Source organism: Kryptolebias marmoratus, linkage group LG17 (genome assembly GCF_001649575.2).
Source record: "Kryptolebias marmoratus isolate JLee-2015 linkage group LG17, ASM164957v2, whole genome shotgun sequence".
Classification (NCBI taxonomy): Eukaryota; Metazoa; Chordata; class Actinopteri; order Cyprinodontiformes; family Rivulidae; genus Kryptolebias; species Kryptolebias marmoratus.
Window position 1 is genome coordinate 23,809,869 of NC_051446.1, and position 27,625 is coordinate 23,837,493.

A 27,625-nucleotide genomic window follows, 5' to 3' on the forward strand; every position below is an offset into this window, starting at 1 on the left:
TCTGGTGATTTATGTGTTTTTACTGAAAACCACTAAGCCCATAAACATAAAACTTGTTTTCTTATTTATCTCACAACTAGAAGGTTTCATGTCGAACATTCAGAGCAGAACTTTTGTGTTGCATTTCCTAGAAATTTTCCCTCCTCGGATGCGTTGGAGAGTTGCAATATAAGACAAAGTAAAAACAAGCCACGAAGCACTGAAATTCTGAGCTTTAAAAGAACAAAACGTCACAAGGTTCCGAAGACAAAACGTTTAATTAAAATTAAAAAAATACATAGCGCTTCATGTTGTCTATGATCCACTTCTCCATTTGCTGAGAGAAATTTTTCAAGGGATTTAAAACAAAAATAAACTTACAATAAAAACAAAAAAACATGAGCGGGTGTCCATCTAAGAAACTATGTTTTCAAACTGGGCTGGGTTGATTGTATTGATGTGGGTGAATGTCTAGTTGTCCTGCAGGCGGGGAGACGAGGAAGGCTGAGACGGCTGGACGAACATCAGTACAACGCGTCGGTGTTACTGCTTCGAGGCCTCTTGATCTTCTCGATGTTCTTCAGTATCATGTCATGTAATGTTACCTTGAAAGGAAAACAGATTGTCAGGTTTAGGCAGGAACTGGAAAAAAAGGGACTTGTTGTAATAAAGATGAAAACATACGTATTGATTTCTGAGCTCTGAAACTATGATCTTCAGACTGATGTATTCCTTCTCGTCAATTTCTGTAACTGTGCGCCGGTAGTCCTCCTGGTTAGATGGAAGAAAAATAGGTTTGTGGAAAATGTCCAATAAGATGGAAGCGCTAAAGGGAAATACTCAGAGATCTGGACATGTCCTAAGATTTTTATTTACCTGTTTTAGCATCTTGACTCTGGAACAGAAAGCAAAAACTCTGCTGGATGTCAAACCAACCAAAAGCCTTTTTATTATCTCAGCAGCTGTTCTCATTTCAGGGGTCTCCACAGGGAGTCCTCCTCCTCCATCTAACTGTCTTCTGCGTCCTCTGTCCTCCAACTACCTCCATGTCCTCTCTAACATCCTTCTACCAATATCCCCACTGTCCCTCCTCTGCACATGTCCAAACCGTCTCTAACTTTATCTCCCAGTCCTTCAACCTGTGCTGGACCTCTGATGTCCTCATTCCTAATCCTGTCCATCCTCGTCCCTCCCAAGGAGAACCTCGACATCTTCAGCTCTGACACTTCTGTCTCCTGTCTTTTTGTCAGTCCCACTGTCTTCAATCCAAACATTTTAAACATATTACCTCAGTTTAAAAGACTGATTTATTCTGGAAAATCCTTTTAAAACTTGTGTAGCTTACTAGCTAAAGTATAGGAAATATAAAGTGATCTATCAGGCTTTAGCATCTTAAGGTTAAAGGTAACGACCTGACTGGGCTGTGACTGTTGGCGAAGGAAAACGTTTGCAGGGGTTCATTTTTCTCGCCTGAGTTGCAGAGTTTAAAAAACCTCCTCCAGTAGATTAAATGATAAAGACAGGGACGGCTGCCATGGTGGGTATAAAATGGGATGAGACAGGTTTGATGTGGGTGGAGGTGGACGGCAAAATAACGCAGTTTTGCAAGCCGTAAACACAGAAGCAGGCTGTGAAACTACAGCCGTGATTTCAGTGAAACTGCAGCAGATAATCTGACAAAGACCAGTCCCCAGGTGAGATAACTAGCACCTAATTAACCACACCCATAATACTCAACCAGAAACTGGCCTAAAAATGTAGATATAAAGAAATAAATACTGAGAAAATGTCTGTGAATTTGTTCAAAGTGCTAGCATTTCTTCTGAGTCAGGGCTACTTTATATAAACCAGTGGTGTCCAGTTCTGGTCCTGGTCCTGGAGGACCACCATCCTACAGGTTTAGATGTTTCTTCAGGTCTTCAGGTTCTGCAGAAGCCCGTTAATCCCTCAGTCATTTAAACCAGGGGAGTCAGAGCAGAGAAACATCTGAAACCTGCAGGATGGTGGGGATCCGGGACCTGCAGGACCAGGACCTGCAGGACGGTGGTCCTGCAAGACCAGGACCTCCAGGACCAGGACCTGCAGGACGGTGGACCTCCAGGACCAGGACTGGACACCACTGATACAGACAAACTGCTTCTCTAAGAAGCATAAATGTTTTCATTTGCTGATTGACACAACAACAAATGTAATTCTGAAATGGAGTTTATTAAATTTAACAAACAAATAAAAAATAAAAAGATAAACAGATGAGGTATGTGAACTGAAGGCCATTAGATGCCAATTTTTTTTTTTTTAAACAACAAAATGCCCAAAGCTTCATTTTCCTTTACTTTTGAACACAAAAACCTCTTTGTTATGACTGACTTTGCTACCCAGTGACTTCATTTTAATTTTTCACACTTTAAAATAGTTACTCACCACATGTGGATATTTGGCTATTTTTGACACCAGCTTTGCCCGTGTGATGTAGTATCTAAAGGTAAAAAAAGACATTTACATTAAGCCTAAGACCTAAACTTGGAAACCATTAAAAAAAAGCTCAAACTGAGTTATCTGTGGAAAGGACTGAAGCGTGAGCGAACCTGGATATCTGGTCGAGATAAGATGCCGCCTCTCCTTCGACCGTTCGGAGTTCGGCTACCGTCTCCTCCTGGATTGAAACTCCGAAGTTGTTTCCATCCTCTATTCTGGGGATGAGGAGCTGAACCCACATTTTAACCTGCAGGAAGGGAAGAACTGGGTTGAGGAAAAAAAGTCTGCAACATGTGGGAAGTAATCAGTCCAGATGTTATTAATGTTCACCTTTATTCACCTGAAACACTGACATCTGTTACTTATGGAGCATCATCTGTGTTTACGCACATTTCATAAGAATAATAATGTCAGTTTATAAACCTACTGCTGCCAAATCCAAAATATAACTCAAGTGAACAACTAAGAGGAATAAGAGACGCTGCAGTCGGGACTTACTGTGTTACATTTCTCTATGAGCGTCCTGATCTCCGGCTTCACCTTCTCAATAAGATCAACAAGGTTTCCGTTGCACTTCATCATCCCACCAGGCATGACGAAGACCTTCGTGCCCGCCACTGGGAGGCCATGAAAGAGGAGAAAAGAGCATCGTGTCTGAGACGCACGGTCCAGAAGGATCAGCGTCTGAGTGTTCGGACGGTACTCACCCACATCGTTCCCACTTTCGTCCTCCAGCTTCCTCTTTTTGGCATTTTGCTGTCAGACAAACGCGACAGGATCAGAGTCGGCTCGACGAATGTTCGTCTTAGTAAACGTTGAGGGAGCGGAGCTCTGAAACTCACCACTTCCAAGCCGTCGTGGATGTTCGAGAGCAAGATGGGGTCCGGTACCATCAGGTTAATCTCTGAGTGGATGTCCTTCAGCTCGGTGATGTTTATGCTTGGATCCTGAAGGTTCAAAACTACATTTGATTCATACGGAACCATTTATCCAAAACACAGCAGCAAGTAGCTCTTTTTTCTTTAGAATAAATGCTAAAAAACAGGTTTGATTGTAGAAAAAGTCTTATTCTGCTTCAGGAGGTTCGAATTATTGGGCTGAACCAACTGAAGAAGTAACTCACATCACTAAGATCTTTGAATGTTTGTTGTTGAAAATCACTTAAATGTTTGATTATAAAAAAAGAAAAAAAACTTTAGAAATCTCAGCAATATTAATAATTAAAGTGACAGCTTTTCCACACATAATGTCAGCAGAACTCAATGCAACTGGATGACTTGTGCCGCCTTAAATAGACTTTTATTTAAATAATTTATGTGCTCTAAAACAAACAAAAAAACCCACAACAAATTAGTTTGGTCTGATGCCTCCAGGAAATGTAAAACATGAGATCCATCTGAAGTTTATCTGTACTGTCAGAGCATCACTCAGTCTTCTTAGCAGTTCTGTTAACAGGTTGTATATTATAAATGTAAAGTTTAGTAAAGCCAGAGTGTTTTAGACATTCCAGACTCGCTCCTCTTTCTGTAAATTCAAACGTGGAAAAATAAAAAAAAAGCAGGAGACTGACCTTGAGAAAGTGATCGAGTTCCAGTAACTTCTTTGGGAAAAAATTAGCAACTAGATCCTCTGCCTGGGGGGGAAAAAAAAGACATTTTAGCAGCAACTTCCTTTAAAAGCACAGAAATGAGGAGATTGTCTGAAATTTGTCTCTTACTTCTGCTGTGATACGTTCCCTGAAAGCATCAACCTGTAAACAAAACCAGACAAAAAGAAATGGGTCAACAGAAAGACATCACAGCAGCTGTAGGAGGACAGTTAAACCAAACAACTGAGATTACGTTTACTTAAAGAATTAATTATTATTTACTGATTAGAACTTTGTAATCCAAACACATTCATGTCTAAATTAGCAAAATTAATCCTTTAAACAGCCCTGAACTTCCTTGTCACGGCAATTTATTTATATAGCACATAAAAACAACAGACGTTGACCAAAGTGCTGTTCAATTCAATGAAATAAAACAAAATAACAACAATAAGAACAAGAAAAAATATATTTTTCTTAATGACCCGACCTCACGTGACTCAAAAATGTTCTCACAGTTTGGTTGTTTAAAAATTTCTCAAAGTACAGTTTTATATTTGATCAGAAAAGCAACAAAAACAAATGAGGATCTGTTTTGGTTGACATACATGTATATAATACACAAAACTCTTTCTTTTCCCCTGGTCAAACAGGGTTAAGGAAACAGGTTCCAGTTGCGTTGAAGTGGATTTTAGTTTTGTTCACGTTAATAAAACTGCTGGCTTCAAATTCAGGTAAAACAACTGTGAGTCTAATGAGCTTATACTGAAACTACTGTAAGAAACAGAGAAAAGGGAGTTTATTTTGAATGTTAGTGGACAGATAAATCACCTTATTTTAATTAACAGCAGTGCAGGCATTTAGCATTTATGGCATTTAAAAGGCAACATTAGGGACTCTGATAAAAGTTAGAGATCTGCTGCTGAGGGAGTGGAAGGGGCTGACTGCGGACAGATAAGAGGAGGAAAACTTAAAAACAACAACAAAATAAATGAGAAACAAATGCTTTTTAAGGGTGTTTTCAAAGCAAAATCTATAATCTTTTTGTTTTGATATACTCCTAATATTTATTTTTAGTTGGAAAAATTAAAAAACGTGGGAAAAATAAAAAAACCTTTTTTAAGTTTAAAAAAAGTTTGCTATTTTTATGAAAATCCAGTTTAAACCTTACATTTTTTTGTTTTCTGAACCTTATCTAAGGAGGTCTGGACACTAAAGCATTTATTATTTTAAAATTACAGACTTCCACATTCAAATCAGCAGATTTTTTTGTTCATGTCTGAGTCAGTTTTGACTGGAAAAGATTGTAAACTTTCTGTAATTTACGAAGTTTGTGTTGTGGAGCAGTTCTTTTTTCTACATGCAAATTTGAGAAAACTCACATAATTTTCAATTTTCTTCCTGTATACTCCTGGCAGCTAAACAATTAAAGTTGCTGCATTTTTATTGATGACATCAAACATAATATAAATACGGTGTCCACATTTTCATAAATCAACAATTCAAGGCATAAAAGAAAGAGTGGACATCATAGTGAATATGTTCATCATTAAATACAATCTATGTGAAGAATAACCTGTCTATTTGAGCTACTTTTAAATAATTAGTTGCCTTTTTTATTTCTTAAAAACGTAATATATAATAGAGTCTGATAACCTTAATGCTTTCCCAGACTCTTGCCCTCTTTTTTACACTTGTGAGGCTCGGATAATTGACATAAAACAAATCAACTGTGTATAAATACATTTATTTATCCAGTTTAAGATGATCTGGTTCATATTATACAAGTCTATATATGGTGGCTTTACACCTGGACCTGGTCTGAAGTAGTCTATGTGCAAAATTGACGATGTGAATGTATGAAAATACAGCAATAATTAAGTTACAGTTCAGTATGACAGAGGCAACACGTTGAGTTAGCTCATTAGTCAAGGCCTACATTACTCAGCTTGTGCCTTTTTAGCATTATCTCTTATCAGTACGCAGAACAGCTGTAAGAAAACCCAAACCCCATCCCACTGAAGCCTAACGTCAACCAGGACTTGTGGAAAGGGTTCACATGTGTGTTGTAGCGGGCGGGAAATAAGCCGGTTATCCACAGTTAGCTGCTATCAGGCTAACCCACATCATGCTACATGTTGCTAACATGTTACGGAGCGACAATAACACGTCCTAAACCCCCAACCGAGGCTTCCGCGGGGACAAATCTCACCTTGGTTTTAATTTCATTGTCCACCTTGAGGAGTGACGACATCTTCCGGGCTCAGAGAAGTCAGTAAAGATTGTCCCACCAGCATGAAATTCGCCTGTAAACGTGTGGCTTCTCGCTCTTCAGCCACACTCGCGTCGCGCTAGCTTAAAGATGACGACGACGGAACGCGACAGCGCGGAGCCGTGTGGTGCCACTGCGCCTGCGCGAGTCGTCTCAATATTTTTTCCGCCACTGCGCCTGCGCGTGTCGTCACAGTATTTTTTTTCTTTTTTTTTTTACTTTTTTTTTCCTCGACGCAGCTGACGATGTAAACAAGAAGAGACAGTCGAGGGCAACGGGGATCAAGCAGGCCGCCGTCACCGCAAATGGTAGCCGTGAGACACGCGTAGGAAGGCCGTCATGGGGCTCCCCGTTACTATCAAAGTCAACTTCCGTGGCAACGTGAAGAGGTTCCTGGCTCAGGATTTGGACAAACTGGAGTGGGAGTCCGTGGAAGCCTGGGTGAGATGCTAGTGTTAGCTAAAAGCTGGCGCAGTTTGGGGAAGAGCAGGCCCCAGACGCGGCCTAGACACGTAAACAGCAGAAAACCTGAAGGACAATCGAGTCTGTCAACAAACCGTGTCCGAAAGTGATTATTTCCACCAGACACGGGAAGGAAAAAATGCTTATTTTGGTTTAACATTACTTCCTGTTTTCATCCAGAATAACGATGCGTCTCTGAAGGTCTGCCATTATTTATGTTTTGTGGTCATTGTGAGGGAATGACTGACTTATTACAAAACTGCTTGCCATGGTTTTAATCATAAACTCTTTTTCTTTTCTTCTTACATTTCAGATCAAAGCCTCTTTTGGGATCAACCACTTTCAAGTTAAATACTTTGATGAAGACAATGAGGAGGTGAGACACCAAATAAAATTAATCTGATCAGGAAGTAAAAACATTGGATCACCACACAGTAAAATACTTTAAACTCACAGCTTTACCTGTATTTGACCAAATAAAATAAAGCATTCAGAATAAAAAAACAAATTTGAACTCCTACGATTGCCGAACTAAAAGGAATTTCATCAATTACTGCAGTTGGTTCGAGTGGATTTTAGTTGAGCAACTCTGACCTGAAGCGTCAGTCTGTTGCTCGGATCAGTTCAGAGTTGTCTGACCTTATTCTTTGTTCTTTGTCAGCAAACGTCTACATTTGCGCTAAAGCTATCAGATAAACACGGTAGAGTTAAGAAAAGCTGGTAAAAAGTTACCGATTTAAATGCAAAAAACCGAATGCTGCAATTAAAAGGTGGTCCCAAGTATCGTTGCTTAAATTTATATAAAAATACGAATAATTAAGTAAGTTACATTTTGTCTGAGTCTGGTTAATCATTTACCTTTTTCTTTCAGATTTGCATAAACAGTCAAGGTAAGAAAAATGTGATTGAATGATTTTTTTTTTTTATATTTGTCTTGCAGGATACATGTTAATGTGTATTTATTTGTTTGTTGTTGTTTGTTTTTCAGATGAGTATGAAGAAGCCATCAAGGTACAGCATCACACAAACTGTTTACGTCATGACTAAAGCAAACACAGTCACACAAAGACGTGCATTCCTCTCTCTTTCTCGTCAGAGTGCGGAGAAGCAGGGGAACCAGTTGCACATGAACGTGTACAAGATGAAAGGGCAGGCCTGCGGAGGCCCGCTGAAGACGGAGGTGAAGGAGCTTAAAGGAGACCTCCGCCCTGCTCCTCCTTACCCATCAAGAGTCAAAACGGTGGACAAAGGCACTCAGGTCACTCCAGAGCGTGAAACTGTAAGAAAAATAAACATATTTCTCTCCCTCTCACTCATTTTTATTGTTTATAGTGTATCGATTTGAGTGAAAACTTTAAATTATGTTGGGTTTTTTTTGCACTAAATCAACCACTAGAGCCAGTTTGGGGTGAAAGATTTAAAATGTTTTCTCCTGCTCTGCTTGGAAATGTCACTAATGTAGGTATGATGTGTTTATTTTACAGGTACCAGTAAAAGACAACAAGGGGAACAAACCTGAAGACGAGCCTCCGCCCATGTGGTTCAGGTTGTACATGGAGAAGGTGAGCTTACGCTGGAGAAAGAGACAAATAAAAGTGAAGCGTGCGAAGCTCCTGCTGAAAATACCCCTTTGTGTCTTAGTTTAAGGATGAAGTCGTAAAGGAGGTGGTGGAGAGGATGTGCAACGACTTCTCCGGCCAGTGTTGTACCCACAAATCCTCCGATGGGCTCCAGGAGCTCAGCGGGGCTTGTGGAGGTCCCGTGGGGCCCACGCCGGGCCCCTCCACCTCCAATGGATCGCTCGGCTACACTCCGAACTGCAGCAGCTGCAACAAACTCACCTCTGAAGGGGCTTACAAATGCAGGTGGGCTTGAAAAGCGTTCATTTTACTTCACTTTTCGCTGGCGTTGATGTTTGTCTGTAGCCAAAATATCATCTATGAACCACTTGGCAAACTTTAATAGAACTGACAGGAAGTAATCAGTTAACTTTTGGAGTCAGCCTGATTCAAGATGGCTGCCATAGCCGAGTGACCTTGAGACACACAGACGTGGCTATAACTCATCTCTATTTTTAGATCGAGCTAAAATTAGGTGTGGTAGTAGCTGAGAATCATTCACAACACGTACTACAGACCAACTCTGTGTCACATGAGGTCGTATTTAACATCATTTACAAGATTTAACCAAAACTGCTCCAACTCTGGCTTTCCTTCAAAGAATGATTAGCTTTTTAGATTATGAAGAGGTTGGAGGAAGGAAGGAAGTGTAAAAAAAAAACTACTTTATTCAACTTTCTTGCATGATTTGTTGTTCTTCACACAGTGTGTGTCCATCCTGCATCCTGTGTGAGATGTGCAGACATAGCCATGATCCGAGTCACAGCCTCGTAAGAACCAAGACGCCTCTCTCCATCCCAGAGCATGGAATGTCAGGAGAGTTTAGGTAAACCTTCAAAACTGAGGATCATCCATCTTCTTCTTGACGTAATTTTGAAATTTTAGCTCATAGGAATGCTAGCTGCTTTTGCTGTCATATATATTTACTACATTTAATAAAGGAAAAATAACTGTAATTCATAAAATGAGTGGGGATGTTTTGTTTTTTTGTTTGTTTTTTTTTTTTTGGAAAAATAAACTTTTGATAGTCAACAAATAGGTGTTCCTGATGACATTTCAAACCAGGTTCCCGAGGCGAGGAGACAGAACTGTGCGCAAGGCCGAGAGACAGCGCCTCAAAGCTGAAAGAAGGCAGCTGAGAGCAGAAGTGAAGGAAATCAAGAAGAAACTGAGACTGGAGAAGAGGGGGCTGCAGTGGAGTGGACCCTCTACCTCAGGCAGAGCCAACTTGACAAGCATGACCTCGGCGTCCATCCAGGTCCCAGCCATGTCCCCCCCTGCCGCCTCAGAAACTGCCTCAGGGCCCGCCACAGTCCAGGGCCCCATCTCAGCCCCGGTCCCCGACCCCCAGGCCTCCAGTCCAGAGTAAGCGCCATCTTGGAAGGGCGTCCGACAGTGCTGGGTACCTCTAACCCAGCATGGATGCAAAAAGTCTCTCTTTTTTTTTTTTTTTTTTTTTTCCAAGAAAAGAAATCAAAATATGCCAACTGTGTAATCTAGTTTGTATGAGTGTTTCGCTGGCTGCTCTGGGGTGGTGGCAAATGTTGGAACTACCTCAATGTGAAAACTGCTGCTGCTGCTTCATAGATTTTCTAAAAAAAAAGAAAAGAAAAGAAAAAAAAAATACTGGGGTCCTGCTTTTTTTTTGATTCGTAGAGAAACAAAAGAGATGCGTGTTATGAGAAACCAGGACCTTTTTTCAACAATGCTCTGTACACTTGAAACTAGGGGTCCCGGGGTCTCGCACACGTCCTTGGTGCCCACTATGGCCGCCTTGTTTCTGGATGAAAATCTGCCTGATGGCACCCGTCTGGAGCCTGGTACCAAGTTCATCAAATACTGGAAGATGAAGAACTCGGGCACAATCAGCTGGACCTCAGAGACTAAGGTACCCCTCCCACTCATCGAGGGGCCAGGCTCCGCTCTCTCTTTGCCCCCCACTTTGAGTCCCCACTAAACTTATTTCCTTTCCTTATCCACTAACACCAGCTAAGAGTACTTTTTCCAGCTTTGTATTACTAATGCCCCCTTTTTTTCCCAGATATTTTTATAATTTGATTCAGTTAAATTTGTTCCGTGCTTTAAGTTTTTAAGTCTTTGTCGTCGTCTGGATGTAAACACGAGTGTGCCCCTCACTTGAATTCTTTTCCGTTGTGTGACTCTGGCTGCATGCTCTTTGTCTTTGTGCCTTTTCGCATGTGTATTCCTATTTTGTGTTTTGTGTATGTGTGTTGCGTGCACACAGCTAGTGTTCATGTGGGGGAACCTCGGCCTGGCGTCAGAGGAGAGGAGGGAGGTGCCGGTGCCCCTGCTGCTTCCTGGACAAGTGGGAGTGGTCAGTGTGTCCTTTGTTGCTCCTGTCATGGAGGGAACGTACACCTCCCACTGGCGGCTGGCGCACTGCGGGTGTCAGTTCGGCCCGCGGGTCTGGTGCAGCATTGTGGTCGATCCCGGCAACAGCCGCAGCGCGATCGGGCACCAAAGCAAACGACTGGCAAGTCTGCTTCCACAGCTGCAGCCGCTCACACGTAGATCTAGATTACGGAGAACTGAAACGCGTAGGAGCTCCTCTCTGTGACTCGTTTTGTTTACATTTGTTGGTAATTAAATTATAGTTTTATTTGTTTTTTTTTAAATAATCCAAAAACATTCAGTTTTCTGTTTCTAAAATAGTTTTTTTTTTCTAATTCGTATCACAGCACAAAAGAAATTTTGCTGCATCTGCAAGCCTCAAAAATTAATCGGGGTAAAAAATTACAACCCCGATTCTGAAAACAGCCGTGAATTTGTGTAAAATGTAAATAAAAACAGGACGCAATGATTTGCAAATCTCACAAGCCCATATTTTATTCACAGTGAACATGTGAAACACTGAAACCAAGAAATTGTGCCGTTTTTTGTTTTTTTGGAAAAAAAAAAGGGAGTTTTACGTTTTATGGCAGCAACAGATCTCAAAAAGTTGCTCCAGATGTTTCCTTCTGTGGAGCATCTCCTCTTCTTTTCCCAACAGTCTGTAAACATCTGGACCTGAGGAGAGCAGCTGCTGGATGTTGACCCATTCTGTCTGTAGAGGATTCCAGCTGCTGAACTCTTTTACTACAAAGCTGTGCCCTGAAAAGGATGGGAGCAGATGTTTCTAACGTCCACATCTGGACCCGTCTGACCTCAGAACAGTTCTCCTCTTTGGTCCAGAGGAGACACATCTGTTCACATCTGGCTTCTTCTTTGCCTGATAGAGCTTTAAGCAGCATTTGTGGACGGCACGGTGAGCTGTGTTTACAGACAGTGTTCCTGAGCAGAACCAGAACCAGCCTTGACCTTTGACCTCAGAGATTTCTACAGCTGATGGGATATTCAAAGTCTTCCTATTTTCTTTTGTGGAGGAACTTTATTCTGAAATTGTTCCACTATGTTCCACTGTGAATAAAATATGGATTTGCAAATCAGATTTTTTTCTGGAACTGGGGTTGTAAGAGTAGAGGAGATGTTTGTGACCAAGATTTTTATAAATAATGTGGCGTTAGGGGAGACTTTGCCCTTAAAATCTGTCAGTGTGTGATCAGACTTTGACCTTTTTTGTTTGCCACTGCTGCGTTTGTACACAGTAGTCTTTTTTTATTTAGATTTAAATCATATTAAAACACAACATGCCAAGTTGCATTAAAGTCTAAAACTCTGGGTCTGTAAAGTGGTAAATAAAAGAGGCTGTTATATACAAATTGGACAGTAAGGTGTTTTCAGATGTCTTATGATTATAGCTGGAAATGTCAAAGTCCAAATCTCAAAGTAAATGTTTGAATGGACGCTGTGGTGATCCTACTGACGCCCTCCCTGTTTGTGCTTTAGAAAGAGGAGGAGAAGGAGGTAAGGTCCAGGAACAGTGCTTCTGCCTTCACTGTAGACCTCCCCCATGAAGACTACTACTTTCCATCAGTGGACCTGCTGACTGCACAGGTGCACACTCAGAAAGCTCGACATTCTGCTCAGATGGGCTTCATGCAGCATCTGGTCCAAAACATGAACAAACTGTAAACTGGCAACGTGGCACCTCTTCATGAAGACGTGTTCAGATTGTTTTACGTCAGAATATTACAAAATAAGGTTTCATTTCTTTGATTTGCTGCCTCGTTCTGATCGTTGTTCCCCGTTGGAACAGGAATATGTTCCACAACAGGGAAGCAAAATGAAGAAGATCCAAATCTGATCGTTCCTGGTCTTACGTTTGATGAAAGAGTCTGTCTGTTTAGCTCAGTTGGATAAGATCTGAGCTCAAGTTCTGCGTCTGGAGGTCTTTAATCTGGACTAAATGCAGACCAGTTTTAGCCCTAAAATGATCGAGGCTGGTCCAGGATGTAGGGATTATCTTTTCAAACCGAAACGTAAAGTTAGTGGATAAAATACCACCTGCATTTCTCTGATTGCTGTAGTATTTATTTATTTATTAAGTCTAAAAGTGGGGGGGCTAAACCGCTGATTCAGGCTTTGCTGATGAACTTACAGTCCTGCTTCTGGTAGTTTTGGCGCTCATGAATTGAGCCACAGCTTCAGATCTCACCAAAAGACCAGGAGTTAACTTTGGGAGGGGGTTCTTACAGAATAACTTTGAGTGTTTTTGCCGTCCCTGGTCTCAGAACTGCAGTTTTATCTCGGTGCGTCTGTATTTTCGTGCACGCAGTCCGCCGGGTCACAAGGAATCTGATCAGTCCTCTCCGCCTGGAACAAATGATGAAATAATTTATGTCCTTGCAGCCAAAAGATTGTGAAAATATTGAATTTCCTGTTATTCATTCAGTCTCACGTCACTCTGCAGCACCATAAACTGGTTTCTGTGGGATGTTTAACAAATTACCAACAGTAAGGTTGAAATAAAACGTTCTCAGCCAATCAGAAATGTCCACCAAGCAGAACCTCCACCTCAACATTTCCTCTGGGAGGATCTTATTTCAAACTCTGAAATATCCACCCAGTCTTGTTTTAGTCCTTGTTCCTAAATGCTCATTCTTTTCAGTTAATGAAACATAAAATTACAGAAGGTAATCGACTGTGGTTGGATTATCAGATTGGTATTAATAATCTGTTATCTGCTGTTTTTTAGGATCTGCTGTCGTTTGAGCTGCTGGACATAAACATTGTGCAGGAGTTGGAAAAGGTTCCCAACAACACTCCTGTGGGTGAGTCAGACACAACGACTCAAACTCGGACAGATTAGATTTTTATTTAAGCCGTTAGACATTTATTTGCTGATTCATTTTGGCTGCACGAAGTAGAAAATTAATTTAGGTGTAAGTTCCTTCAAAAGTGCTGAGTTTGTTCTTCGCCATTTCTAGACTTGACTCCCTGCATCTCGCCTCTCCCCCACGATGCACCTGTGCTGGACAAGCTCGCCGCCCCACAGATCAAAGAGGAGGACGCCTCCGCGGTCAGAAAACCCTTCGGTGAGAAACGCAGCGCCGTTAAGACGGTTCATCGCCCGCCGCCGGAGGCCAGGGGTGACCATGCTTTGTTTCTGAGCGGGTTTGCCTGCAGTGTTAGCAAAATATCTCATGAAGCAGTGGACAGATTTACTGTCAGAAAGTAAACATCTGCAACTCCTTAACGTTTCAAATCATCCTGCACGACTGTGCATGATGTCATTTACAAGGTTTGACAGGAAAGGAGATAAACGGCCTTTCAAAGAATGTTGGCTTTTTATTTTATTATTAGAATATTTGAAATTTTATCAAGGGGGAAATAAGACTACTGAGATCTACATTTTCTCATTTTATTTATTTATTTTTATTAGCCTTTTGGCACCTTTAGCTGGCCTTTTATTGAAATGTTATAACTTAGTTTGGTTAGTTGGCCTTTGGTACTTTAGTTTAGTTTAGCTTAAGTCTACTTATTATTATATCTTAGTTTGGTTTTCCTCACTTTGTCTTTGGTATGACTTGTTTTAGGTAATTATCTTAGCTCATGTTTAAGATTAGCCTTTAATTTGTGGGTTTTATGATGTAAAGCACTTCGAACCGCCTTGTTGCTGAAAAGTCCTACATAAATAAGTTTGACTTGACTTAAATAATTTAGTCAGATATGAGCAGGTAAACCTTTGTTCTTAGCTCTGCAAACAGAAAAGTTTTGTTCTGATTGTATTTTTTTGCAGAGAAGCAGATTTATCTGATACACCTGAAGCTATCAGCGTCAGCAGCTGGCTGTGATGAAGCTGGATGTGTTTTTTCGTTTAACACTCGTTGTATTTCCCCCCAAAGGAGTGAAAGTGAGGCAGCAGGAGGTGCTGGAGTCTGTCGCCCAGGAGGAGGAGAAGGAGGAGGAGATCAGCGGAGCTCAGTTCCTCTGTGAGACGGTTATCCGCTCCCTGACGTTGGAGGAAGCCCCCGACCACAGGCCCCTTCGCAGAGCCCAGCACGGCAGCCACAAACTGCGGGGTGAGCTGCAGACGCGCTTCTGGGAGCCTCTTCGGCTGCTGAAATACTCAACGCTGATCATTTCCCCCTCGTTCCATTGTCTGCAGTTGTCTCCCGGGGGCCGGGCTTCTGTTCTGAGAAGACAGAGGCTGAGAAGACGCAGAAGAAACAAGTCAAAAACGAGCAGATGGGTTCTGACAGGGTGGAGAGTTTAGCAGCACCTGTGAACTCAAACCTCAACCAGATCATCCAGAAGGAGGAGGAGACGAGGCCAGGTCCGAGAAGAACGTCGAGTCATGTTTCACTTAAGGTTCTTTCTCTGAAATAATCCTTAAAGGTTATTTTTACATGACTGAACTGGGATTCTGTTGTTTTTTTGCACTTTCTAGTTGTTCTGCTGGAACCAGAGAAAGAAAACCTTCATATCACTTTACAAGATGAGAGCGAGGACAAAGAAGGTTTGCAGAAAGAGGAGGGAGGAGCAGGAGGAGCCGGAGGAGAGGACTGGGATGAGGTGAGTCACATAATTATCCATACGGGCACTCCTTACATTCTGGATCTCAGGCTTTAAGTTACGTATTCATTGTGTAAAGGCTGATTCACTTTGCTACTTTTAGCTCGTGGAACAGAACAAAAGCTAAAGCTGGAACAAGCAATAAGCTAAAATTAGCAGAACAGTAGCAAAAAGGTGCAAAGCAAAGATTTTCAAGGATTTGAAGAGCTCTAAGTGCATTTCTGTAGTTCAAAAAGCATAAAAGTTACCAAATCCAGAAGATGTCCTGAATGAGCCGAACGTTTTGATGTATAAATGGCTGAAAGTATCCTGAAGTAGCTGCAGTCTAAAGAACGTATAAACATCCAAACAACGTGCTGACTCAGCGTTGTCACAGTAAGAGCTGCCGCTCCTGTCGTGTAATAAAGTCCAAAACTCTTCCTGTTTCAGGTCAGCAGCCAGACGTCCTCGGTCTCCTCCAGCGATGAATACATCATCGTCCTCCCCGACTGCTTCGACACCAGCCGGCCTCTGGGGGAGTCCATGTACAGCTCGGCCATGTCGCAGCCCGACGCCGCCGCCGCGGCTGCCGGGACCTCCACCGATCTGGATCCCAGTCCCGAGGAGGAGGAGGAGGAGAAGGAGGAGGCCTGCGACTTTGAGCCGTGCAGGGAGGCGCCGCTGACAGACAGGAAGGAGGAGACGATCGCTGTGGAGGAGTTGCTGGCCACCTGGCCTCCACGCGTCTCTCCCGTCCACAGCAGCGTGAACCAGATGCTGTGTGCGTCGCAGACACTCGACGCTGTGACTCTGACCCCCGAGGTGGTGTCCCTGCCGGTCGCGCCTCAACCCCTGCATCCTCCACCCACCCTCTACTCACCCAGGTGGGACAGGGAGAGAAATCCAGGTTTAATAGCTTTTTTTATCCTGTATGTGTTCATCGATTGAGTGTCTTCATATTTCAGATCTGAGGCGCTGTACCTGGCTGAGGATCCCAGTCCTCCTGCCTGCGACCCATACGAGCCGCACCAACCGCGAGTTCACCTAAACGGTGAGCTGAACCGTAAAAAAAGTGACTCTGACCACATTACAGAAGTGCAGGATGTGCTGGCGTGTTCCTCGATGTTTTATTTCAGCTCCAGTGTTTACAGAAGTTTCGCTTTTGTCAGCTCTGTTGACGAAACCCTCTCTGCCCGTTCCGGGAAGAGGAACTCAGACGGCACGCAGGCTGTTAGGATTTGTTGCTTCAGCAAAAAGCTCTCTTCCTCATCCGACCTGAATGTTTACGTTGTTTCCTCTTCCATCTGCCCTGCAGTTTCATCTGGTCTGTCGAGGTCAGCAGGCTCAGCATCCAGTGCCTTTGAGACCTACAATCCGAGGCCGAGCAAAGCGCTGCAGCCAAGGTGCAAAAAGCTTCTATGCTCCTCTTCAGTCAGGACCTTTTCTCTCTTCTACTTTCATTTTCTAATGTGCTGTAATAACCAGTATAATCAGGGAATGTGGCTGTTTGCAGCAGGGGCCAAGGAGGCATCACGGAGGGATTCGTCAAAGGGGCCCTCTCAGTGGCGGCGTCTGCTTATAAAGCTCTCTTCACCGGACCGAACTGTTCCATACAGGTACACGGCGCAGCGGTGAAGCTCATTTAAACCCGTGTTGACCCCTGAGTGAAACCTCCTCAGATAAAGAGGCTTCTTTGCAGATGATGCTGTTCTCTCAGTAATGTCGTCAGAGTGGAAGGAACACGATGAATACTTCTCTTTTTCCATTCTGAGGGTTAGCTCATTTGCACGAACATATCTGTAAAACATGCAAGGAGTATTTTTGGTAAATTTGTCAACAGATTAGTAGTTAAAATGCCTATAATCACTATTTCTATGGATTACAAGACACCTCGGATAGGCATGTTGGGTATCCCAGATTTCTTTTGAAGTTTTTTAGCTGCTTCTTTTTAGTTAATGCCAATAAATCACTCCCTCTGCTCACAATAGACACATCCACAGATGTTCAGTAGGATTAAGATCTGGGCTCATGCAGGACCATTTAAGGACAGTTTATTCCCCCTCAGTTATTCTCGATGCTTTTAGCTGTCCGTTTTGGGTCATTATCCCGTTGAAGGATCCATGAGCTGCAGCTGAAGCAGCAGTTTCACTCCAGGGTGCCTTGATAGTCTTGAGACTTCCTTGCCCCCTGTGCAGATTCATGGTTCCTCATGCCAGATCCAGTCAAAAACTGAGCCCTTGAGTTCAGCTTTAGTAGTTTGGGATGGTTTTCTCAGCTCTTTTTCGTCCAGCTTCAGTGTGACGAACATTTGCTGACATGACTGTCAGTGATTGTCCAGCAGAGCCAATCCTGCTGCAAAATGGTTACAAGAAAGAAAACAGAGGATGGCATGAAAGTTCTTTGAATTGAAAGCATTTTCTGAGCACGCTGACTATAAATAACCCCCCCTCCCCCTCTCCTCCAGCGAGGCATCGACCCAGCCACCAGGCAGGACCCTTCCATGATGGCCATGCTGCTGGAGATGGGCTTCAAGGACCAGCGGCTCAACCAGCAGCTGCTGAGGAAACACAATTACAGCCTGCTGCACACTGTGAACGAGCTGGTGCAGATGGCCGAGGAAAGCCAGAACGAAGCGGCCGACGCTCTGCACTGAGGAGGACACTTCAACTTCAGAGCTTAATCTAAACATAATAATAATGATAGAGTTTGACTTCTAAATCTCAACACTACAACTATGTCATCGAAAATATGGAACAAAAAGCGTTAATTTTTTGGGAAATAACTAATAAATGGCTTTTCTTGCCTTTTAATTTAGCTTTACCACTTTGTTGAAATCAACCATATCTTCTACGTGTCCTTGTAGATGTTCCGGATGGTTGCCTTGTTTGTATCGGCCATGGAGCTTTACGTTTCGGGTAAAAGGAGGAAGACTAAAGTGCATCTCAGCTCTTCATCCCTGTGTTCGTTTGGCTGTTGCTGCTGCTTCCTCGGCTCTCTGTGGAATAACTGCGCTCTTGGCAGGTTTTACTCAATTAAACAGCGACGAAAACGAAAGTTGTTGAATGTCATAAGAAGAAAAAAAAAAAGAGCCAGCTCTTGTGTACAGTGATGGCGTTGAAGTTGCATGGATCTTCAGGGTGTGAAGGGTCAGCGTTCAGGAGTAAGAACAGCAGATATTTAAGACTTTTTCTTAATTATTGTAGTGAAATTTGCCTAACAATGCAATCTATTTCTGTATCAGAGTACTGTTATTTTAGATGTTGACATGTGGAATGTAAACCAAACTGTCCGAACGGATCACTGGTCAGATTCGGATGTTTTTTTTGTTTTTTTTACTGCTTTTTTTTCTTGAAGAAACGCCTGCATGACGGGTAGAAGCTGTAGAAACGAGTCTTAGCAGCGTCACAGTGGAGCAACTATCAGCTTCGCATCATCTGCTGTCATCCTGCTTGGCTGCATTTTCTCATTAAACCACCAAGTAAAAAAAAAGAAACTGTCATTTAGCAGTAATTAACTCTTATAACACATTCCTCCACCCCTCTGTGGAACCAAGTAGGTTTTATTTGAATGCATCCCTGCTGGGAGACGATTCTCAGTTTGCTGAAAGATTCCCTTGGTGTAAATCGTGTCGTGAGGCTGGGTTTATGTTCGTGTGTGGTTGAGGTTTTTGGAACCATTGTTTCTGACGTTCATGTTTTTGTTTCCTTTAAAGAAGATGCTTTTGAGAATAATTCTGAATACACTGTATCTACATGGCTTATCGAATTACTCTTCTGCTACAGAGTGTACACTTTAAACTCATTCCTCCCAATCCGCCAATAAACTGTTTGCACATTTACTTCTTGCTGTTCACGCCTTTATTTTAAGTTAAAACAAAATGAATCCGGATCAAGCCACATTCAGCACTGTAAGGTGTGGCATATTTAACTCATTCTGTTTATAATTAACCACCTTATATTAAAATGATTGCGGTCAAAGTCTTCTGATTGCACGGGTCAAAGGTTGGAGAAAAGGAGCCGGCATTTTGGGGATTTCTAAGTTTATTTTTAAAAGTCCACACATTCAAATTTTATGCCTGGGAAGAAGAAATGAAAAAAATGAGGTGGGATTTCTATAAAGTTACACATTAGCTGCTTAGCACCAAAGAAAAACAGCCTGATTAAATGCAAAATTCACCTAAAAGCACATCTAGAACTTATAGATTAATTTATCATTTCTTCAAAAGAGTAAAGTAAAGCACAAAAAGAAAGGAAGATCTTCAAAATAGTTCATGTTTGGTCAAAAACAAACCTAACAGCAGGGGTAGTTAATTAAAGATAAAATGTTAATTTATATTTTTTATTATTAGACTGTTGCTGCAGTACTTTAATTAGTGCATTTAATGATGTCAAACATACAAAATCCTAACTTTTTTGCCAACAATGTTTTTCTAAACTTGTTTAATATCTTCTTATTTTACATTTATGATCATTTTTAACGTTTGCTTTTTCATGTTTTCACCAATTAATGCTCCTGACAGTGACTCAGGCAAAGTCACAACCAAAACTCTTAATGATTAAATGATTTAAGTATAAAAATAAAAGAGTGGGACAAAGACAACCTGTACAGTAGATATAAGTATATAAAACTGACAGAATTTACAGGTAAAATGACAAATGTCTTTAAAACAAAATGACTCATTGCTAATTAGCAAATATACTTAAAAAATATTTTACTTGTACTAATTACCAGCAAATGCTGTGTATGAACTCCAACACTACTACTACTACTACTACTACTACCACTAATAATAATAATAATAATAATAATAATAATAATAGCTCAGAAACATTCTTGCCCCTAAGCAAATTTTATTGACCACCACACTCCCTGATATAATGTTTACTTTTTTAAGTAGCTCAAATGCAGTTTTTTTAAACTGTCTATAGTATGTAAGTAAATAAATACATAAACAAACAAATAAATAGAGAATAAAACAAACATAAACCTACATGTACTTTCTGAGCCCTGTGTGTAGTTCCACAGTCTGACCGCTAGGTGGCGGTAAGGATTTAAGGCTCGGAAGGTGAATCATCATAATTTCCTGCTTTTTATTAACAGATACATCTGGTCGTGCTTAAACGTACTTTTTAAAAATAAAAAAAAACGTCAACCTCTCATACATACCCCTCTTATGTGTCTGCTAAACCTACAAACTTTCAGAAAGAAACATATAAAAAAAGAGTAAAAACACGTGATCGGGTGTTGAAGGAACTGACCCGTCACCTAAAATTAAAGGAAGTGTTCCTCCTGACAAACTCAGTGGTGTTTTGACGCAGCAGCAAAGACTTTCTCCATGCTGGTTTTAGTAAAACAAACTTTAAATCCGCCACTTTATGTCTCCAGTTCGGATAGCGGCAGGAAATTACAGCTGAAAGCTGAATAAAAGGTAAGAGAAGAAGAGATTCTGTTTGCTGACGTCATGCAGCTGAAACTGAGGCGTGGAGCCATTTTTACTGCTTTAAATCCAAATATAAGCTCCCTGAAGCTGGTATCATGAAGGAAAAGGCTCTGTTTAAACTTTAGACAATATATGTGGATTAAAACAGCACTTCAGTGAGTTTAACAGAAACTAAAAGCTCCATTAACAAAGAAAATAAACAGGATTATTGTTATGTCATCATGTGTTCAGGCTTATTGGAACATAAAGGTTTGTTATAAAGCAGATTTATAAAGTAAATCTAGATTAGTTATATGTTCTGACTTATAGTCTATTGCAGAATTATAATAAAACTGTAATTAATTGTGTAAATTATCAGCAAAGTGTTTAAATGTTTCAAAAAACTCTGACTTTACATAGACCTGGCTGGCGTTCAGTTATTACTTTGTTCTTTAGGACATTTTTTAAAATATGTCATACTCTATGACACATTTCACCTCCAAACTATTTTAAAAAATGCAATATTTTGTAGAAAACCCATCTGGTTGTTTCTGTTCTTGTTCTGTGCAGCACGACCAAACAAACCTGCTCGACTTCATATTATTACGCATGGATGGAGTCCAGATCTGTTTGTGGGGCAAATATGGAAACTATTAAGAGCATTTAGAAAGTCAGAGAAGCTGCTTTATGTGTCTCTGGAGTTGCTCCTTTTTTATATGTTTATTTTTTATCATTATAATTAATTTTGAGTAACCATTAAGTGTATTTGTTTAATTTAATCTGTTTTGTCCTGTAGACGGTTTTAGTGAAAGTTTCAGGAAATAATCCCTGGAAGCAGAGCTGTCTAAGATGGCTGTCACGGCACTGACTGAATTTGGTGTGGTAGTAGCTGAGCATTAATTGTTGGGGTTGGCCCTTTTTTTTATCTGTTAGCAAAATATCTCATCCCCTAATTGAAGATGTCCGCCACAGCTGATCCTACAACTCAGCCAGTTTTGCACCCGTTGAGCTAAGACTTGGTGTGGTAGTAGCTGAGAGTCCCTCGCTGCACGTATTTTGAGCGCTGGTTGGTCACGCGACACCTCGCAGTGCCACGGGGCCGAGCACAAAACCATATTTTTAAGGTTTGACAAAAAATATACCTCCATCATTTCTCAGCCTAAGGTGATCTGAGTCTGGCGGGTGATATGCATCCCTTGGAGGAATGCTGGACTGTTTACTTTTCAAATTTCTACACAGTTTATTTTTTTATTGTATATTTCAAAGCCCACGTGGCTTTTTAATTCAGCAGGAGATATAAAAATAAAAACTACAGCTATAGTTGCTAATTAATGGTAAAAGAAAATAAGGATGGACATGACTTCCATCTTCTTATGTTTTCTGTCATCAGAGGACCATAAAAAGACACTTCTGGGTGTGTTTCCTCTCCTTTTTGAACACTTTGGACTCTGCTCACACCCTGACATGTGCTGCAGGAGTGAGCTTTTATTGATGTTTAAAAGGTTTTGCGAGGAAAGCGAGTGGATCAGGTGACCCGAGCCGGGCCTGATGCAGCCCTGTGTTCCTGTTTCAGACGGCGTCATGGATCCACCGCAGAAAGAGCACACCAGAAAGACGGAGAACGGCAGACTGTTGCGGCACTTTCCTCCGTATGGCAGCGGGGACGCCAGCGACACCTGCCCCACGTGTCGAGGCACGGGCCGCGTTCCCAGAGGTTGGTTTTGTTTCGTGACGAATCTGCTGGATTCCTCTCCCAGCCACGGAGGAAACGAGTCAAACTGAGAGACACCACAGCTTTTTATTAAAGTGCTTTCACACAAGTTTGGTGGTTAAAACAAAACTCTTTGCTTCTTTTTTTCTTCCTTTTTCTTTGCAGCCAAGGAAAACCAGCTAGTTGCTGTAATCCCGTGCAACGATGTGAGGCTGCAGCCCAGACGCACGTAAGGAATCGGAGCGTGTGGAAGTTAAAGCTGATGCTTTATAAAACCTCAGCGTCAAACCAGCTGCATTTGTGCCTTTCAGGAAGATGTACGTGTGCATCTCCATGGTTGTGTGTCTCGTTGTCTGCGCCCTGATCCTCTTCTTCCTCTTCCCACGGAGCGTCACCCTCACACCTGTCTCCGTGCTGTCAGTCATGGTTTATTTCAACCCGAAATCGGTTGATATTCAGGTCAAAGTAAGTAACAGCAAGGCTGCAGCCCGAGGTTTACATCCACTGATCGCAGGCATGAAGGTCACGCTCCTTTATGGGCTTTTAATGATTTATTTGAACCATTTTTAGAGGCTGGAGACGATTAAACAGCTTCGATGGGGGCATAAGTTTTAATTTATTGTGGATTTCTTTAATCCACACAGCCTCAAATATATCCATACACTCCCACTAATATTGCTTAAACAAAACAAAACATAAAAGAATAGCAATAATCGAACAAAAGATGCAAACAAAATCATTTTAAACAGCAATAAGTTGTAAAATGATTGAATTTTATTAATGAGGAAACACCACAGGTTGGTGCTAAAGTATAAAAATAGTAAAAACAGATAAAAATAAAATCAAAAATCAATCAGTTTGGAGTACAGAAAACCAATTAATTTCCCTAAAAGCCTGACCGGACCACAGTTTCTTCTTCTGCTGTATTCAATCGCTTTAAATCTCGGCAGAACTTAAACTGTTTGGTTTCTCAACACAAACTTCAGCTTTTAATCCCATCGGGGTTCTGGGGAGGCCGACCCAGAAGTGGTTCTGTGTCCAAGTTTCAAGCCCAGCTGTTGATTTAAGGTGAAGATTTTGGGCTTTCCTTATAATTTGTTCCACTCATGATGCTGCCACCACCGTGCCCGGCAGTTGGAACAGTGTCTCACCTTGAACCCTCCAAACGTCCTTCTTGTAAAACAGCTCATTTTCTGTCCCATCTGACCAGGAAACTTTTCTCCAGGAGGTGTTTAACTCGTCCATCGAGCGCAAAGGTGTCTCTTTAGGTCCTCTGAGTTCACGATGGACCGAGGTGGTTTCGCTGGGTTGTTCCTGAACATCCTGACCAGTTTCTGCTTCTTAGATCCTCATTGAGTTCCTTAGACTTTCCCATTGTTCTCAGCGCCGGTCAGTCCACTAAAAGCTGTCGAATAAACTCTTTTTCTGCTGGTAAAGAGAAACTCCCAGCTGCAGTCAATCATAATCACTCAGCTCACAGCTTAACAAAGTAAATAAATACAAACTAAACAATAAAACTGAGCAAAAATTGGAAATGAATAAATGAAAATTGATGCATAAAAGGACTTTAATGACAGGAACGAATGCCTTGTCAAGTTAAAAGATATTCTAGTGTAGAAAATCCACAATAAATTAAAACTTCAGCATCCAGTTCTTGTCTCTAAAACTCATTCCACTCTGGGGAAAGAGCGTTTCAGATAAATCATTAAAGGTGTGACATTTCATGTGACATTTATCCTCACCGTGAGCGAATGGAAACTTCTGACCTCGGCTGGAAATCTGCTCCGGTTTTTCCTGTCAAAAAATGTTCCCACTTTATGGGAAGGACCTGAGTTTTGAGACAGAATGACCTGGGAGGAAACGAGCGTTTGCCGCGGCCGATTTAAGAGGCTCACAATTAATATTTAGCCCTCGGTTCTTCCCACTGTGACGCAGTTATTGTGCAAGCCCAGGTTTTTACAGTTTGTGTCAGAGCTGTGAGCAGAAAGCTGCTTTCACGTGACAGGCCGACAGTCAAAGTACCCTGTGACTTTTTAACGACAGGTAGCACGCCGCTTGACAGTTTGCCTGTTTTCTGTTTTCTGTTTTCTGTTTTAGAACCTCATTAACATCACCAACGAGAACTTTGTCCCAGTTCAGATCACTGACTTTACCATTCAGGGCCTCATTATTAACACGGTGATGGGGAAGACGAAGCTGACCAACATGACCTCCATACAGCCCCGGTCGAAACAGTCGGTGAGTTTAACCCACTCTCAGATTCTGGATATATGTGTTTACATCATATGATGCCTTCTTACGTATTATTCTTCCTTCAGGACATCATTGAAATCGACCTGTCGATCGTAGACAAAGACTTAAAGTAAGAAAAAAGCTGCAGCTCGTGGCACAAATATTCAGACACATCTGATTCAGCGGATGTCCGAACATTGTGTTTCGTGTCTTTCAGCACCTACTGCAAATCAGCCACTGTCAAGATTCACACGTTGTTTCTGCAGCTGCAGTAAGTGGAAACAGAAGCGTTTTATCTCACAGCCACAGTGTTGAAGAGTCTACAAACCACAGCCCCAAAAACGGCACATCTTCACGTCTAAAATATTCTCCTTAGATGATGAAAGAAGAAACTGGTGAATTTATTACTCAGAATCACCGTTGGCTTTACAGCTTTCATTTCTGTTCTGAGTTGTCCCTTAAAAAGACACTTCTGCTTTTTGGCAGCTGTTTTTCCTCCTCCCATGAAGCTGACTGGCTCACCTTTGAACTCGAGACTCAAATAAATTACTTTAAGACAGACAGTGTATGACCTGACGAGTTAATGGTGACACAGGTTTCTGTTTTAGATCTCAAACCAGATCATAGAGCATCTGTCAGTCTAATCTTCCCATGGTAGCCTGCTGTCCTTTAAAGGTTAAAACTTGTTTTTGTCATTAAGCAGCTTTTTCTTGCCAAACTTTTGTTTTCTTATTCTCCCAACTAGCCCCTTCTCAGTCTGGCTTTTTAAGCATCAAGGTTGACAGAAAACCAAAAGAGAGAAATGATAAAGTGTCTCACTGGGCTGCGACTGTTAGAGATTAGGCAAATGTTTCCATCGCTGTCTCTCTGAATTTTAGGTGTTTGCAATCAAGTGACAATCAGAGTGGCCAGTGTTTTAAAAAAAAGAATGCTAAAAGCATTGCCAGAGCTGAAAATCTCATTTTGATACGTATTTTTTGTTCTTTTTTCCACCCAGGATGACCATGAATATTTCCTACCTTTCCCACATGGAGCAGCTCACGCGGGACACCTACAGCTACATCGACTGTGGAGCCAATTCAACCGTCCCGCATCCTATGATGACTGGAGCTTTCGATGTAAAAGATCATTCGTTATGATGGAATCCTTGGTATCGTTTGGGAAAAGTTGTTTTCCGAGGCTTCACTCACTGGGAATGTCTTATCAGTAGAGACGGAGGGATCTTGCGCTTCTTTTAGGACAAAAACACGATTTATGCCGAGTTCAGCTCTGTTCTTTTAACTGAAATCTTTTAAAATGTTTTGCAAAATAAATGACAAAGATTTATATTTTAATTTATCTAATAAGAAATCAGTCGAATGGTTTAATGAACTTCATTATTTTTAGTCATGACAGGAGACAGTCCAGTGAGCCCACTAACAGAACCTCTTTGAACAGGAAAAGATAAGTTCCGTCTCCGCTGATGTTCAACTTCCTGGCTGTCAGATTCTGAGAGTCTGACAGTGATTGCCACTTTTGATAAATCGAGAGGGACCTTGTCTCTGTTCAGTTGTTTTCATGAGCTGATTAGTCTTTGTTGTTTTTGTTTTATCTTCGTCTCGTTGTATTTCATTTAACTGAAGTTTAAAAGGGTTCGTTTTGTAAAGTCCAGAAGTAGAAAATCTAAGAAAGGCTGAAGTTAATGAGAAAACTTTTGGGCATCACCTACCTCCTCTCCGCAGTTCTGATGAGGTCCGATCAGCCTCTCAGAAAGACGGAGTGACGGCGGACCACAGCCTCGATCCGGAAAGACCGACTCGAAGACTTCCCTCCTGGTGATGAGATAAACAATGTTTGGTCTGGTTAGGACACAAGTTGATAAACACACATTTCACTTCTAATCTGACTCAGAATTATAAATATTCTTCCCAAACTCTTAGTGTTCACTTTATTTTTGTTGTTTTGATTTGTTTATTTTATTTTGATTTAATGTTGATTCATTTTAATTTTGTAATAAAACCTTAAATCTTTTCCTGATGAAAAGTTGCCAACCCTCAGCTGATCAGATCTGATAATAATAAGAGTGAATAAATCAAGTTATCTAAATATTAATGATTTTTAATAAGGTAGAGTTCAATCTGTTATTTACTGATAAATTTAATCTGGTGACGCTTTTTAACCTGAGTTTAAAACGGCGTCCTTACATCATTCACAGCAGTAAAAAACACTCTTTGTCCCTTTAATATATGATTGAGTCCTGTTGAAGAAGTTAACAGATCAAATGGTAATCAGTCACTACAGTGTTATAAATTAATACGGTTGTTTTGAATATATTTACTGTAAATTCAGAACAAATGTTTGCTCACATTTTTTGCAGTTATGTGTAAATATATCTTGGGCATTGAGCTCTAATAATAGAGTTTTATATAAATGTAATTTTATTTTTTGAAAGCTTCTATTTTGTGTAAAAGAGTTGACCTCTGGTAATCTTGTCTGCACTTTATTAAACTGATGTTTAAGGCTTCGTTTTGCTTGTACTGTTTGTTGTTATTTGACATAAACCGAGCTGCAGTAATCATTGTGAATTATTAATTATTCTGATGGATCTTTATGGCATCATTGAACCAAGTCTAAACACAACACCTCCAATTTAGTTTTCCACACACATCGGCTTTGGGCGTCTGTATATTGTCACATCATCAGCTAAATATAAACTAAAATTTCTAAAATGTACAGAATACAGCTCCAACTCTGAAAATGTTGTGTACAATGTAAAGCAGTGATTTGCAACTTAATGTTTTATTTATCTCTGAGTCAGCTTCTTATTTTACTCATTTTCTACAAAAATGAAAAACTGAAAAAAAGCATTTTTTGTCAATGTAAAATAAAATGCATTCATATAGTTTGTAAATATAAATGAAGTTTTATAAATAGTTTCATTTTATTTTAATGGTCATCAATTTACATTTTATTTATTAAAAGATGGTGAAAGTGG

General features: G+C 41.1%; 3 protein-coding genes across 5 annotated transcripts; 2 read left to right on the plus strand and 1 right to left on the minus strand.

The window, feature by feature from the left end:
* Positions 1-6,425, minus strand: psme3 (proteasome activator subunit 3). The gene is made up of 10 exons (XM_017434516.3): positions 6,255-6,425; positions 4,172-4,204; positions 4,025-4,087; positions 3,297-3,401; positions 3,162-3,210; positions 2,953-3,071; positions 2,565-2,701; positions 2,401-2,455; positions 664-750; positions 1-584 (listed from the first exon to the last, which is right to left on the minus strand). The coding sequence occupies exons 1-10, from the start codon at positions 6,294-6,296 to the stop codon at positions 504-506; spliced, it is 771 nt and encodes a 256-aa protein (XP_017290005.1). The 5' UTR covers positions 6,297-6,425; the 3' UTR covers positions 1-503.
* A 105-nt stretch (positions 6,426-6,530) lies between these two features.
* On the plus strand, positions 6,531-19,127 carry nbr1a (NBR1 autophagy cargo receptor a). 3 transcript variants are annotated; one of them, XM_017437870.2, is made up of 22 exons: positions 6,531-6,755; positions 7,090-7,152; positions 7,648-7,666; positions 7,765-7,787; positions 7,873-8,055; positions 8,261-8,338; positions 8,418-8,641; positions 9,102-9,221; positions 9,461-9,760; positions 10,124-10,283; positions 10,641-10,889; positions 12,242-12,349; positions 13,491-13,566; positions 13,723-13,830; positions 14,641-14,817; positions 14,904-15,071; positions 15,186-15,310; positions 15,740-16,173; positions 16,255-16,340; positions 16,605-16,692; positions 16,803-16,905; positions 17,754-19,127. In XM_017437870.2, the coding sequence occupies exons 1-22, from the start codon at positions 6,654-6,656 to the stop codon at positions 17,940-17,942; spliced, it is 3,183 nt and encodes a 1,060-aa protein (XP_017293359.1). In that variant the 5' UTR covers positions 6,531-6,653; the 3' UTR covers positions 17,943-19,127. The 3 variants fall into 3 exon arrangements, with proteins under 3 accessions (XP_017293359.1, XP_017293367.1, XP_037836611.1); XM_017437878.2 differs by having other exon boundaries at positions 16,806-16,905; XM_037980683.1 differs by lacking the exon at positions 9,461-9,760.
* Positions 19,128-20,538: 1,411 nt separating this feature from the next.
* tmem106a (transmembrane protein 106A) lies at positions 20,539-27,155 on the plus strand. Its single transcript, XM_017434222.3, has 8 exons — positions 20,539-20,717; positions 22,282-22,422; positions 22,585-22,648; positions 22,731-22,884; positions 24,517-24,657; positions 24,738-24,781; positions 24,869-24,922; positions 25,649-27,155. Exons 2-8 carry the CDS (start codon positions 22,290-22,292, stop codon positions 25,788-25,790), a joined length of 732 nt encoding a protein of 243 aa, XP_017289711.1. The 5' UTR covers positions 20,539-20,717; positions 22,282-22,289; the 3' UTR covers positions 25,791-27,155.
* Positions 27,156-27,625: the final 470 nt, after the last annotated feature.